Source organism: Hirundo rustica, chromosome 10, assembly GCF_015227805.2.
Source record: "Hirundo rustica isolate bHirRus1 chromosome 10, bHirRus1.pri.v3, whole genome shotgun sequence".
Taxonomy (NCBI): domain Eukaryota; kingdom Metazoa; phylum Chordata; class Aves; order Passeriformes; family Hirundinidae; genus Hirundo; species Hirundo rustica.
Window position 1 is genome coordinate 13,761,293 of NC_053459.1, and position 14,420 is coordinate 13,775,712.

Sequence of the window (14,420 nt, forward strand, 5' to 3'; positions counted from 1 at the left end):
CCAGCACACGTGGCCTGGGGGATCCCGGGAGTCACAGCTCCCACCCTGAGGTGGGGTCCTGCAGCCCAACACGCACTGCCATCCCTGTCCCAAGGGGTGCCCTTGTCCTGCCCCACAGAGCCCTGCATAGCCATATCCCCCCACATCCATGTCCCCACATCCACGTCTCCCACATCCATGTCCCCCGTATCCGCGTGCCCCCATCCACGTCCCCCGTATCCACGTCCCCCCAATCCATGTCCCCCACAGCCACGTGTCCACATCCACGCCCCCCACACCCGTGTCCCCACGTGCTGCCCCGCCCCCGCCCCGCCCCTCCGGCCGAGGCCCCGCCCCCTCGGGCCCCGCGCGACACCTCTCTCTTCCGGCGCGGCGCGGGGCGGGGCGGGCGCGTGCCGCGCCGCCGTCACTTCCGCGCCCGCCCCGCCCCGCCCCGCCGAGCGCGGCCGGCGCGTGCAGCCGGTTGGCGGCGGTTCGGCTCGCGCCTCGCGAGGCAGCTGCGGCCGCGCGGGCGGCGGGCGGGGTGGGGGGGGAGCGCCGGTCCCGCGCCGGTCCCGCGCCCGCCCCGCCGGCGATGGGGCTGCGCTGAGGCCGCCGGTGAGTGGGGCCGCGGGCACCGCACGGCCCGGCCCGGCAGGTGAGGGAGGGTCCGCGGGCCTCCAGCGGCGCCCGCGGTCTCCGCCGCGTCGGGTGCTGCGCGGCCGCCCGCGGCGCCCTTCAGCCTCGCCGGCCGCTCCTCCGCCCGCGGCAGCCCCCGCGGGGCGGCCCCGGCGCGGGCGCGGGGGTTGCGGCGGGGCCGGTGCCGGGGAGCGGGTCCCGGGCCGGGGCGGGCCCCGCCGCCCGGGGAAAGCGGCGCGCCTGGCCGCGGGCTCCCGGCGTGCGGCGGCCGCCGGCGTCCGGACACGTGCGGCAGTGGCCCCGCGGCCGGGCCGTCCCCCCGCGCTGCCCTGCGGCCGGCCCGGGCTGTCGGGGCCCCCTCGGCAGCTCGGGCAGCTCTCCGGCGCCGCTTCCTCCGGCCCCCGTTTGTGGCGGCGGTCCCGGTTCCCGAACGCCGCGCGTTCCGCTGCCTGGGCACACGTCAGCGTGTGCTGCAGTGGCGGGGTCGGTGGGGAGTGCTGGTGATCGTGTACCAAAGAGAAACTTTGGCAGCCCAAGATGAGCCCTCAGTGCGTCTCAGCCTTTTTTCAGCACATGAGTCAGTGCATTCTCCTGCTGCTGACAAAGGTTATACTGCACTTTTCTATCAGCTGAGCGATGGAGATCTCGCACTGTGAGCACCTCTGACAACCACTGCGTCATCCCTAAGAGGAGGCCTGTTTATGTCTGTTCAGGGATAAACAGCTACTAGGTGAATTAAATACTGAGAACCTTAACAGAATTGATACTTAAGGTGAAGAAAAACTTTGATTATCTACAGTATTGGCTCTGAAAGCTTGCTGCTGCCATCAGTGCTCCGGCTTGCCTGCTGGGACCACTGTATCCTTGCAGATGCTGTAGTTGGAAGAGACTTTTGGAGCTCTTCAAGAAGCTGAGATAGCATAGCCTCCAGCAGTGGGAGATTGTTAACTCTAAACTGTTCTAACGTGAATGCTGATAGTTGTCTGGCCACGCTGTCTGACTGCTTCCTCTTCTGAGGTCGCTGAGTTAGAATGCGTTAATGTGTTTTCTTTGCAGTATGCACTCACTGGAATTGTATGGTGTTTTCTTAGCAAAGGTGATCAAGATTATGTTTCATTTAGCCTATTCATTACTCTGACTGGGTTTTTCTTTTTCCTTGTAGGTGTCTCAGCTGTTGTATGTATGAGATTTGTCCACACACTGGCTCTTCAGACAGGTTAGCAATATTTTTCAGCCATCAGTTCCATCATGTTTGAAAGAATTGCTACTTTTACCTTAAAAATTTGTACAACACTGTTACATCCTGTAGAATATTGATTTTCTTGATCTTGTGAGAAACAGCTTTTTTGGCATTATTTAAGTTTACTCTATGGTGTAACTGTGGTCCTCATAAACTTCATGTCCCTGTATCTGTGTCATGAGTGACAGCAAAGTATCTTTATTTCACATATACTGAGGAAATGTTTGGTTTGGTGTTTGGCGTGGCACTGATGGCTATGTACTGCTTCTTTTGTTAGCCGCTTTTTCTTGTTGGCTGATTACAAGTACAGTTTCAAAAAGTTTAAAGAAAATATGCTGTGTAAACTTTGAACTGTACAATTGACTTGGAAATTTATTGGTACTGATCTAACCCTGCTGACTTCTAAGAAGCATATCATTAAACATGACTTACTGAAAGAAAAATGTCCTTTGTTGTTGGTGTAGTCACCTGTGGGATAGAACACTGGCTTCTGGCTACATCGAGTGTTCCAGTGTGAGCACCTAGATCAGCTGTGAAATACTGGTGTGCTCCATGGCTGTCAGTTTTTAAAGTGCTTGAGAAAATGAGTGAGATCTTTTTGTTGGTTTAGGTTTTGGCCAAGGTTGACTGTCTGTGACACAAGGAGGTGTAAACAGTGAAAGGGGTCTGAGCAGTTCTGCAGACTCCAGCAGAGCTGCTGGACAGCAGCTGCTGCCTTCCCAAATACCTCACAGGAGCAGTGGGGCTGTTCCAAGCTCTGCTTGGTGTCTTCCTCTGCTGCTGTCTAGACTTTGAGCTCGTTTTGATCTCCCCCCTTACTTTTTTTGTTAGTTGTCTTCTAGGATCAGGATCTGTTCTTGTATTTGTTTTTCATTTATTTCTAGTCTGTGGAGGACCTTATGGCATTGGTAGGCACTAATTCATCCCTAACCTGGAGAGAGAGAGGGGTGAAAGGTCCCAGCTGCCTGGTCAGGAAGCTCACAGTGCCTGCAAGGGAGCGTGGGGGCTGCCTAGCAGGAAGGGAAGTTGCATCATGATGTCTGAGTGATTGAGAAACTTTGTGATTCAGTCCTGTTCTGCTAGCATGCCATGTGACAGGCATGGTGCATCAGACAAGCCATTTTCCTGTGTTCCTAATAAATTATTTAAAAAAGGAAATAAATCTCTGTATTGACATGGAACCTTCAGATTATTTTTTCTCTTTTGCCTTGAGGAGGTACTATCCTACTGTTTTCTCTTGTGGAGTATAAAACAGCCAACAAGAAATTGATTTTCTGTGGGATGAAGACAAATTCCATTTATTCTGTGGAAGTAAAATAGCTTTATATTGTTAAAGCCAGGTCCAAGTGGAGTGTCTAGGTCATAGAGAAAATCAGTAGTAGAACTGACGTGGAAAGGTCAGGTTTTCATCAAGCATTTTGATCATTGCACCTTTATTCCTTTTTCTGGAAGCCTTCAGATAGCATTTGCTTTATTTCTGTAAACAACAGAAATCCACAGCAGGGGATTACTTTGACTTAGCTTGTCCAAGATCTGTTGTAGAAATTATTACTTCTGTTGTGATAAATGTCTCTGTTTAGTGCTGTGCTCAAGCATCTTTAACTGTAGCCCAGGTAGCATGGTTGTAACACCTTCCTTATTTAATGTCTGTGTGGTAGACAGGCATCATAAAGTCACCCCAGGACAGAACCTGATGCTATCTGGCATGGAGAGAAGATATTTCTTCTTTCTTCTAAAGATGATTTTTTTATTGCCTTGTGAAACAAAGTCCTTCAGTTAAATTTTCTAAAACTCTTTGAGTTTTGGAAATTAGAAAAAAGGGGTTTCCTTAGGTTTAATTCACTCAGTGCCCAAACCTTATCAATGGAATGTGAAAATAAGTGGTGCTGTCATTTGTGTTGAGGCTCATCTTTACAATGTCTGCAAGAATTGCCTTGGAGAACAGAGCTTGTATTTAAGTGCAGGTTTTTTTGGTCAGGGATTACTGGTCTCCACAGCATGGCATCTACTATGGTCAAGCCTGCTTTGGGTCTGGAGTCATGCTGTTGTGCAGATATGTAGGTTTTGTGGACTTTCAGTGGCAAAAAACCTCCCCAACATTCTGACTAGTGCTTGCATCTGGTTCTGATTAGCATGAGAAAGTTCATGCAAGACAAATCCTAGTTCAAAAATCCTAATTTCACAACAAAACATTGAAAAAAATGTTTTAAATAACAGTAATGCTAAAACATTTTCCTTTCACTGTTACACAATGAGCTAAAAATAGTTTTCATTCATAAAAAAGCTGCTTCCTTTGTTAAATAATCTGCATAGCAGAGAACAAAAGTTCATTTTGTAGTAAACTGTAGCTGTATTATTGCTCCAAGTCTGACACCTTTATTTCTGATTGAAATAAGACTGTGAACTTTAATTTTTGGTAGCTGAAAAGCAGACTTAAAAAAAAAAGGATAGGTGATTCACAGTTTCTGTTCAGGAGTTACGGATGTGATCTGCACAAAAGGCTGAAGTTCTGTTTCTTGCTGCTCCTTTTCTAAAATGTGTAATATCTGCACTGTCTTCATGGAGTGCTTTGCATGGGTTGGGATTGGGAAGGGGTCTTCCTGACTATGGAATCTTGCTGATTGCTCTGAAGTAGTGCAGTGTCAATCACATTCATCATCCTATCAAACTTATCAGAATTAGCTGCATTTGCATTCATTCTGTTTTTTCATTGTGTGTATTTAATTTGAAAGAATTTAGCCCTTTTTTTTTTTTTTTTGGTTCTGCTTTATTTGAATTGTGTCATTGCATTGTTCATCCTAAAATAACTCTTTGAAAGAGGATGTGGTAGTAGAACTGGTAGCAAGTCCATTACTTTTTAGTTGGATCGAGATTTTTTAATGTGGTATTTAAGACTAAAAAAGATCATCCTTCAAAATCAAAGTACCCAACTCTTTCTTTTCTGACCTTTAGCAAAGTTCTGTGGCAGTGATATTTTCAGTTTAGAGGGTACATGCAGTAACAAAAATGGCAACCCCTTCAGATTTTATTCTAGCTAAAAGATGTCAAAATGAAGGATGATAAATGGCAATGTAATCACAGCTGATTCTTTTAAAGGAGGGGAGATCAGTGTAGTGAGAAGGCTTTTGAGAAACAGTAGTAAGAGCAGCTTAACTGACTTGGGATGCAAGAAGAAAATACATGTAGAGTGTGAATTTGAGTCACATTGTGAAGAGCATGTTTAAAAGACATGTAGGGGCAGATATCACAAAGGCTACAGTGCAAATGGAATGGCAAGTAGCAAGAGACATAAAAGTCAGCTACCTGTAAAAGTTTGTTAGTAGTGGGAGGAAGATTGGGAAATGCCTCCCTTGATTTGATGGGGAGCACATGTGTCTGCAGAAGGTGCAAAACATCTGAAGGGCTTTCGTGCCTGTTTTTCTTGTCTTCTTTCACATAGTTTCATGCAGGTGCTTAAACTTATGAATATTTGTGACAAAGTAGTATTTTACACTGCAGAGTACTTCCTCTAGATGTTTGTGTCAACTGGCCCTGATAAGATTCACTGTGCAATTCTGAAAACAACTCAAAAATACTATCTAGAATTACTCAGAAGTACTAGAAGACTGGCAAAGGATAATTTTTCAGACAGTTACAAAGGAAAAGAGCCAAGGAAGATGAGTAACAGTCTGACAGTTCAGTTTGTCTCAGTTTTTTCCATTAGTTGATATTAATAAACAAACATTCTATTTTCAAGTGCTTTGAAGATACATCATCATGAACTGATTTGTGGGAAAAGTAATTGTGTCCGAAGTCTTGATACCTTTTCACTGCAGAGCAGAAGGGTCAGTGGCTCTAGCTGAAGCAGTGAAGGGTTAGTCTCTTGAATTAATTGATTAAAAAAGTTTTTCCTGGTTTTAATGGCCTCATAAATAAATGGAGGCATGATCTGGGGGTAGATGATCCTATCTGGAGAACTGTAATTACCAATTTGGTGTTAAAATGAGAAGTTATCTTGAAGGATTCTGTCTTGGGTACGGTTGCCTTTAATGAAAATATTAGTCAACTGGCTGATTAAATGTGCTTATTAAATTCTCAGGGACTGTGTGTTGGAGGACATGATGAGAATTCAAAATAACCTGAAAAATAGCATGACATTCAATAGGGACAAATGCAGAGTACTGCACTTAGGCAGAATTGCCAGCTGTGGAAATGCAGGGTGAGGAATAACTGGTTAGCTGCTAGGAAAAGGACCTGGGGGTGTACTGGATCACAAGCTGAACATGAGTCAGTGTCATGCTGTTTTGCAGAAAAGGCAAATATCTTACTGGGATGTTTAAACAGGAGTATTGTATGGGAGACATAAAGTTTAAATCCATTGGCTTTATTTGCTGTTGATGTACAGTCTGTGCAGACAGCATCTCTTTTGGGTGCCAAGATTCAAGAAGAATTTGGATCACTTGGAAGGAGTTCAGAATAGAGAAATGCGAGTGATCAGAGTTCGAGGAAACAACTTCATAAATGTGGAAGAAAATCCAAGTTATTTTGGCAAGAGATGAGGACTTTAGAGGGAATGTAAGAGATTTCAAGTATTTAAAAGATTTGTAAGATGGAAATGCTATTTTCAGTGGCCATGATGGGCATGTTGAAGTGGGATTAAGTTTCATCACAGAAAACACCAATTAAGTTTTTAATGTTTCTCAAAGTTAAAGTAGTACTTTAAGGAGTCTTTACTTGTGGCCATGAAGAACAAGTTTATGTGTTTAGAAAGAATGGTACATGATTTATGTTGGAGAATAAACTAAACTCCCTATTAATGTCCCTTTCATCTCATTTTATAAGATTCTTGTTTCAGTTGATGTCAAGTTTGAGGCAATGATGGAGAAATATACAGGATTCTTTTTGTCAGTTTCTTAGTCGTATTGTTTGAGTTTAGATCTTGTACAGGTTCGAATGGTTAAGGGCTGTGATGCTTGTATTGCTTTGGAAACATATGGTGTTCTGGATTACTTTCTTCTTTTGGATGCTGCCTCCTGCAGATGTAGCGAGTTTTCTTGTGCTGTCAGGATGTTCTAAACCTCCATGGTCGACATGTTAACAATGTCTGAATGAGTTAAGCCTGGCAGAGCAGTGATGAATTTCCATTTATTTTAGTAGTCTTGCCTTTCAGATTACTGCTTTAGATTCAGGTGATAATCCTATAATGTTTCTCATCCATCATTGCAAAGGTCCACCTTTGGCTTTGAGGATCTCTTTGCAGTTCCCATACTGTGGTATATTCACCACTACAGGGAGCCCAAGTGAGGATGAGCCCATTGCAAAGTGGAGGGTCCAGCTGCGAGTATAGCCATGCTATTTTAGATATCATTGTTTTTATGCACTGTTATAATTGCTTTTGATGGTCTGCAGTAGACTGCACGGAAAAACAAAGGATCCAGCTAATCCTTCTATTTCAGCAGTTGGTTTGTAATGTAACTGGAACATCAATTAACCCTATGCATTTTGCTGCTATATTACGTCTCCAAATCATTGAAGAAAAGTGCAGTTACCCTTATGAACTCTGCCCTTAAGATCTGCTGTGGTGTTTCACATCAACAATAGCAAGAGCTTATTTTCTGGAGGCTACATTTAATGCAGCAGTAGATAGCAGGAGCTGAAAGGTCAGTGACAGGGATAATGGTTGGCCTCCAATGGGGAGATTGCACAGTTAAGTTGCATTACTTGCCTGACGTTACCTTTACCCCGTAATAACATTTATTGAACTGTATAACTTTTGGGTACAGGTTCATTTCCTGAAAAGCCCTATTACTGTTGGGTAGAGATTTTTTTTCTCTGAGCAGAGGAATAATTTTTCTTACTTTTGTTTCTCAGACAGGGGATCTATTTTTATCTTAGGGGCATGGAGGGTTCTTAACATATCTGCTGTTGTCACTAAGTTGTGAAGGCTTGATCCAAAGCCCAGTGAATTCAAAGGGTTGTTCCTCTGGCTTGAGTGGTCTTTGGCTGAGGATGCTGCTGTCTGAAAGTGGTGCTTCTGTCACTAGAGCTGTACTCCAGATCTGACAAGCCAGCAAAAAGTTCTTTTCAGACCAATTGGTAATTCAAACAGAAACATAAAAGGGCTGTCAAATGTGCAGTCTTGCAAAGTGCATTCTTTAGATTAAACCAATCTTCTGTTGGTCCATTTGGTGAGAACCTCAAAACCTTATGCTGTGCTTTGACATTACTTTCCTGCATCATGGCCATGTTTTATTGTTGGAGGCAGCCTACTGAGCCTTAATACTGTTGGAGTCAGCCTACTGAGCCTGGCAATATCAAAGACTTGTGTTGTGGTAAGGAGTAACGGTGTTGAGTCCAGTTTGGACAGCCAGACTCTAAACGCCAACAGTGTATGGATGAAAACTGAGCTTCTGCTGTGTTACAGTTGTACTGCTGTGATGGCTTTTTGCTGCATGGGTGAGATCAGCCTGTGGTGAATGTGTCTGGAGCAGAGGCAGATGTAATGTGCCTGAGTGAACTGAAGCACTTGGAAAACCATTGTTGTGCAGTCTAAGCTGGTTGAAAGTCTACTTGTGCTCCTAACTTCTTAATTTTCCTTTGTTCATCTACAAATTTAAATTTTTATTAGTTATATAATTTGTGGGGTTTTTATGAACTTCTCCAGCAGAAATAACTTTAGTAATGAAGAGGCAAAAACGTAGAAACACACAAATTTCACCACATAAATTGCATGCCTTTTGTAGGTCGAGAGTACAATGAAAAATAACTTCTGATCTTGTCAGTCTGACAGAGTCCTTACTCAGTAGTGTGCAGATGGAGTTGTCCTCATAGCACTGTTCCTTCTGCTGCCCTTTCCATTATCCAGCAAAATCCCTTCCCCAGAGTGAGAAAGGTTTTTTTTTTAAAGTAGGGAGACTGTTAGTATAATTGCATTCTGAGTGTGTATTATTGAGGATTTTTATGCCTTAAGCTGGTACTGGTGTGCTTGGTAGTATTTGTAACCCCAGTTCTTAGCCCGTGGTCATTTCAGTAGTGACTATCTGGAGTGTCAAATAGTGGCTGTCTCTGCTGGAGATGCTGTTCTACATAAGTCCATTGCTGGAGCAAGTCATAGAAGTCTTTGGCTCTGGTTTCAGAGCAAAGTATTTTGAATTAGTGTAGTCTGCACCTTGCATTTGGAACAAATGTATACTTTCCTGCTTGCTGTCATCCTCTGCTGGCATAAATGTCTGTGAAGAAGCAGTATCTTAAATGCCAGAATTGTCTGTGTAGCTGAAGTCTGATAACACTTGTATGTAGCATTGATGGGTGTGGTAGCAGAACTCATGCAACCTTATAGTCAAGACAGTAGTGCTGGTTGATGAGGTACGGTCAACAGAAGAATGTATTGGGTTAAGAATATTTTGGTGTGCACTTTCAGAAAATACTTTTTGTTGGCCTGGCTTAATGGAAGTAGTTCACCTTTTATAAAGCTCACTTATTTTGGAGACTAATTTTTTGGTAGTGCAGACATTGAGCTCTACTCAGGCAGCTGAGTTTGCTAAGTTTGTGGGGCAGTATTTTATAGTGAATCATCTGTGTGGTGTTTCCTCTGTCCTCCCATATTACCTTTGCTGGATTCCTGAAGAGCATATTTTATATCTGTGTCCCTCTATCAGAGAACATCCTTTTTCTTTCGGTACTAATTTTGATTTCAGCTAGGTTAGTGTTAAGTTTGAAAGTGTGGTAGTATATACAGCCATGAAAAAGAGCTTGGTACCTATAACGTCAGCCTGAAAGATCATAAAAACATAGTAACTGGTGGTTGATTCCTTTCCTTATGTCCCACAGAAAGAAGGTGATGTTCAGAGCTTCAGTCTTTTTCAAAACGTTTTTGATTATTCTGCTTATATTCAGATGAAGTAGTTGTTCAGCAGTTTCCTTTTCCAAATGCTGTACCCAAGGAGAAACTGAAGTGACATTCATAAAGCTAATAGATTGAGGATCAAAATAAGGGGAAAATGAATCCTTCTCTGTGAATCCAGGAGTTCTTTTGCAGGATGTTGGTGAGCCTAAAATGTGCGTAAAATAATTTTAAAAACCCCAGGAAAAATCCACTTAGTAATAAATAAGATGATAGGGTATTTGGCTCCTGAAACTGTTGAACTACAAGTTTCCTGGGACTGGAGATTGTGCACTGGGGAGCATCATTATGTGACTCTGTGCTGTCTCCTTGACTGCAGGGGAAATGCACGTTTGATCTGACCTTTCTGGCCCATTGTTTTGTTGCTCTATTAGCCTTCAGCCCCGCTTTCTGTTCTGCTGTGATGCTGATACAAAGACTATGCATTTAAAACTACTTGGGGTATTTAATATAAGTGAAATTGTGGCGGTCCTCAGTGGTGCTTTAGGAAGCTGACCTCTGTTTTCACCTAACATTTATGAAAAAGCAAGGCTGAAGGGGGAAAGCTGGGTCAAGCATCTGGACTAGAGTTATCTGGGAAGAGGCTACTTCTGAATATTTGGCTAGACAGTGGTGATATTTCAGTTAGTGAGGTCAGTGCTTGAGGAGGAAACATTCCTTGATACACTTCATGTACTTGAAACATTTCAGTCTTGCTTTTAAGGAAGCTTTCCTCCTCACAGTAGAGACGATGGATACAGTTATACATCTTAATAATGTTACAAAATTTCTTATAAGCTGGGAAAGAAAGAAAGTTCTCAAAAAGGTATTTCAAACAGATAAAAATTTTACTCTAGACAAGATATGTTAAGGTAGAATTTCTCCTTTAAGGTAAGTGTGCAGGATAAAAGTTAACTATAAATGGACTGATAAGCAAAAGCTATTACTTATGGGAGAAGCAAGACTCAAGGCTTTTGCTGATAGTCATTAGGACTGAGAAGATTGCAGCAGTTGAAGGGGTACCCCTTGTCAGATTTTTGCAGTCTGTTTCCATTGTACAGGAACTGTCTCCCACTGCTGATGCTATGGCAGTCATTCCCAAGGGGCACAGAAGCACTGAATAATGTCATTTAAATGGAGCTATTTAAGGCAGTGATGAAATGTGTTGTAGTAGGATGGGGGGAGTTAATTTAATTTCATGGATTGTAGAAGCCCTTCTCTGAAATGCAGCTGTTTACTAAATCTTTGAAGCTCTTCTGGGTTTGTAGGACTGTTCGGAATGACTGAGACCTAGTAGCTAGGTGGATATGGGCCAAGGTTTACATTACAGGCATGGAGGTATGGAGTTAAATGTTAGAGTCCTGTATGTCTGTTCTTGTCTTGTCTTTGTCAAACTTCTTTTCATGGAAACAGAGTGCAACTTTTCCCCCTTGATTTTTTCATCTTGCCTCATATGGTAGTTCTGAGGGTAAATTAATCATTTTCAGGAGCTAAGCTGTCAGGCCCTGTAAATTCCTGTGCATAAAAAATTGTCCTGTACAGCAGTTCAGTCTTGGAATGGAACTTGTTTGCAGATTTTTCTGTTAATTATTTCAGTTACTGTAATTTGAGATGAAAACAAATAAGTCGTCATATGTGACATCTTAAATTGCATTTCTTTTATACAGTCTTTTAACATTAATTTTTAGTGCTGTTATGTGATATTTAAAGCTTTAACAGCTTCTCTCATGCACAATATTTCTATTGAATGACAAGTTGTTTGCACACAAGAGCTTTTTCCTTCAAGTGTTTCTGATCTAAGTTGTGTGAATGTGCCACATACTTGAGACTTTGTGTAAATTTATTATGACTATTTAAAAAATTTGTGCTTTCAGTAAACATTAGAAACCCCTTGTTTAATGTAGAGATTCTTCTGACAGAATACATTTTTAGAAATTAGTGCAATTTGGTGCTTTATCTGTTATTCTGCAATATACTCTTGTGTTGTGTACTTCTAGTAGTTACATAGCCGAACATTTTGACTGAAGGAAACTGAAGAAACACTGCTGCTTTGTCTGAGAATGCTTGGCTGAAAGTAATGAAAGGTACCGAGTCATAATTAGGATGGGAAGGGAAGATGTGAAAGCAAATTGCTTGCTTACGATGAGTGTGACTTCTGTAGTCATAGCTGTATGCCACTGTATGTGCTTCTGAGGAAACAAAAGTTCAACATCTAAACTTTAGAGGAAAGTTCATTTCTTGCATTTAGTCTTGATGATCTCCTAACAGACGAAGAGAAATTTGATTCATGTGTTCTTATGTTAACCTCAAAAATATTTTCCAAGAATTTAAGAGGAAGAGGAAAAAAAGTCATTGCCTCCTTTTATTGAGCATCCATACTACAAAAGCAAATATATCCCAGGAAGCAGATACTCTGCATTGTACAATAAGGCGGCAGCCACACAGGAAAGGTTGGGCTCTTGGCACAGCCCCTAAGGGGAAATGCTTCCTTGAAAGGACCCATTGTTGCTGGGTCTGGGTCTTCAGACTCCCAGTTCTCCACTAGAATGGCTGTGGGTCTCTTGGTGCTGGGATGGGGCATCTTTGCCATCCCCATTATCTAACCATAATAGTCTTGGTTATTTAATCACATAGAAGGGCTGAGTAAAGTTCACGCCTCTTGTGAGAAAGGAGGGTTTCTTTGGAAACAGCCTCGGTGCTCAGCTATTGAGAGCTCACGCTGGGTGTAATGGCGCCATGCCTTACCCAAGGTATTTGGAACAGTTTAACTTTCTCTTCCAAGAACAAACAAAACAGTCTGTGAAGTCTAACCCAAGGGTCTGGTGTACTCTTCCAAGAGACAAAAGAACTAATAAGCATCCAAAATAAATGTATGCTTCGTTGGATTCCCTGACTGTGGGGCAGGTCTTCTTCCCCCACCTCCCCCCCCCCCCACCCCATGGCTGTTAGGTAAGAGATCCAGAAAACTGAAAGGAAATGGGTAAAGACTCTATTTCTGTGAGCCTGAGAGTGGGAGCAAGCTTTGGTTTGGTGCTTGGTGTTTCAGTTGAAAATTTTCATTAATGTGAATAGCTGCTGCTTGAGGTAAGATAAATGAGATGCTGGGAAAGTTAGGTGGTAAAATGCTTGACTAATTGTCCTTGAGATGACCAACAGCTTTCCTAAATTCTCTTCCAACATATCTTCAACTTCTTTATTGCTGCTGTATTAATAACAAATTTCTAAGTGGTCTGAAAATAATGATCTAAAGACTGGTTAGAAAGTCAGTTTTGAGCGTAATATTGTCTATAGTACTTCGTTATCATGATGAATTGGCATGGTGAGTTTATTGTTAGATGTAGAATTATCTTTTCTTAATGTAGCCTGTACTCTACTATAAACATTGCAACTGCTATTAGAGCCTGCAAAAAGTATACTTTACAAAGAATACACTCTACAAATGTAAATACAATTTTGGTTTGGTGATTGTTGGATACAATGGTCTTCCTTAAGCCTAAACACAGAAACAAAAGCTTGTATTATAACAGAAAGCCTAAGATGGGAAGTGATAAAATAGGTATTGAGTGGAGGGCTTTGTTAAAATTTAGCTGGTGTACTTGTAAAATTTCCATGTATTCATTAAACTATTATGTCATTCTTATTGTTAGAGCTTGGTTAGTTGACTAAAGTGTTTGTAGTACAAATTATAACCTTAACTCCTTTCAAAGTGCAGTTGAAGATTTTTGTTAGTATGTCTTACCCAAGCATCTATTGCACATTATGGGGATAACTCAGTATTCCAGGGTTCAGCAAGTTACTGGAGAGCTGGAAACTGCATCAGCTCCCATTTTTGTAAGGTGCATTTCTTAGGGTGAGGCTGCCTCTCAAGTAGAGTATCTCTTGTGTTTGTAAACCACATGCTTGTAAAATTACAGATATGCTCAAATAGTACTGAAAGCTTTACAAGTGCATTACATGTGTAAGCTCATGGTAATGCATATTGAAATAAGAGTCATAAACCTTTTGGTTTTTATGGTCACAAAAGTGTGATAGCCCCAAGCCTTTGGCTAAGTCATGTATCACCTGTAAAGGTGAGTTTCAGGGTGGTCTTTGAGTGACATGGGTTTTATGTTTTGGGGACAGGCAAAGAGGCTCTTGTAGTATCAGGCTTGCCAAGGTGCTGTGGGACATCTCTGGCACTGTGCTGCAGCTCAGACATACGGATTCTTCCAAGTCCAGGGTGCAGCAAAATCCACCGGGCACGCATCATGGCTGTGGTCCTGGGTACCTGCAACAGTGAAGCAGAGTCAGAGAAGCAAAAATGTAGAGTGCAGACATACCTGTGTACAGAAGCTCCTTGGAGACTGAGAATCCAAAAAGAGCAACCTAGAAGCTCTTTCCTTTAAGGAGATACGGAGACTATTGATGAATCCTGATTATAGACTGGTGACAGGATGTCATCAGGTGCATTTTAGCGGGACTATTTTATAGCCATTTATATAGATCTCAAGATTTTTAATTGTAAGTGCATTAAAATGGTCGTTTTTTCATTCTCAATGGCTGCAAATTCTGCCCATCTGTTTCAAAAGCCACCAGTGGAGAAATTTTGGGAAATAATACATTATTTTTATAGATGCTAAAGTAAGATATCTTAGGTAAAAGAAAAGGACTGGAAAGTAAATACAGGTCTCATGTCCAAGCTGGAAATGTTGCACAAGATGG

The 14,420-nt window shown here is 42.4% G+C and overlaps 1 protein-coding gene across 2 annotated transcripts in view; it reads left to right on the forward strand.

Annotated features, from left to right (window-relative positions):
- The first annotated feature begins 529 nt into the window (after positions 1-529).
- ATP13A3 (ATPase 13A3) overlaps positions 530-14,420 on the forward strand; it is a 57,521-nt gene continuing 43,630 nt past the window's right edge. The window contains exons 1-2 of one of the 2 annotated variants that reach the window (XM_058421920.1): positions 530-597; positions 1,781-1,834. In XM_058421920.1, coding sequence (XP_058277903.1) covers positions 1,797-1,834 — 38 coding nt within the window. In that variant the 5' untranslated portion in view covers positions 530-597; positions 1,781-1,796. Of the gene's footprint in view, positions 638-1,780; positions 1,835-14,420 lie in introns of both variants that reach the window. The other variant, XM_040074065.2, reaches the window with a different exon arrangement.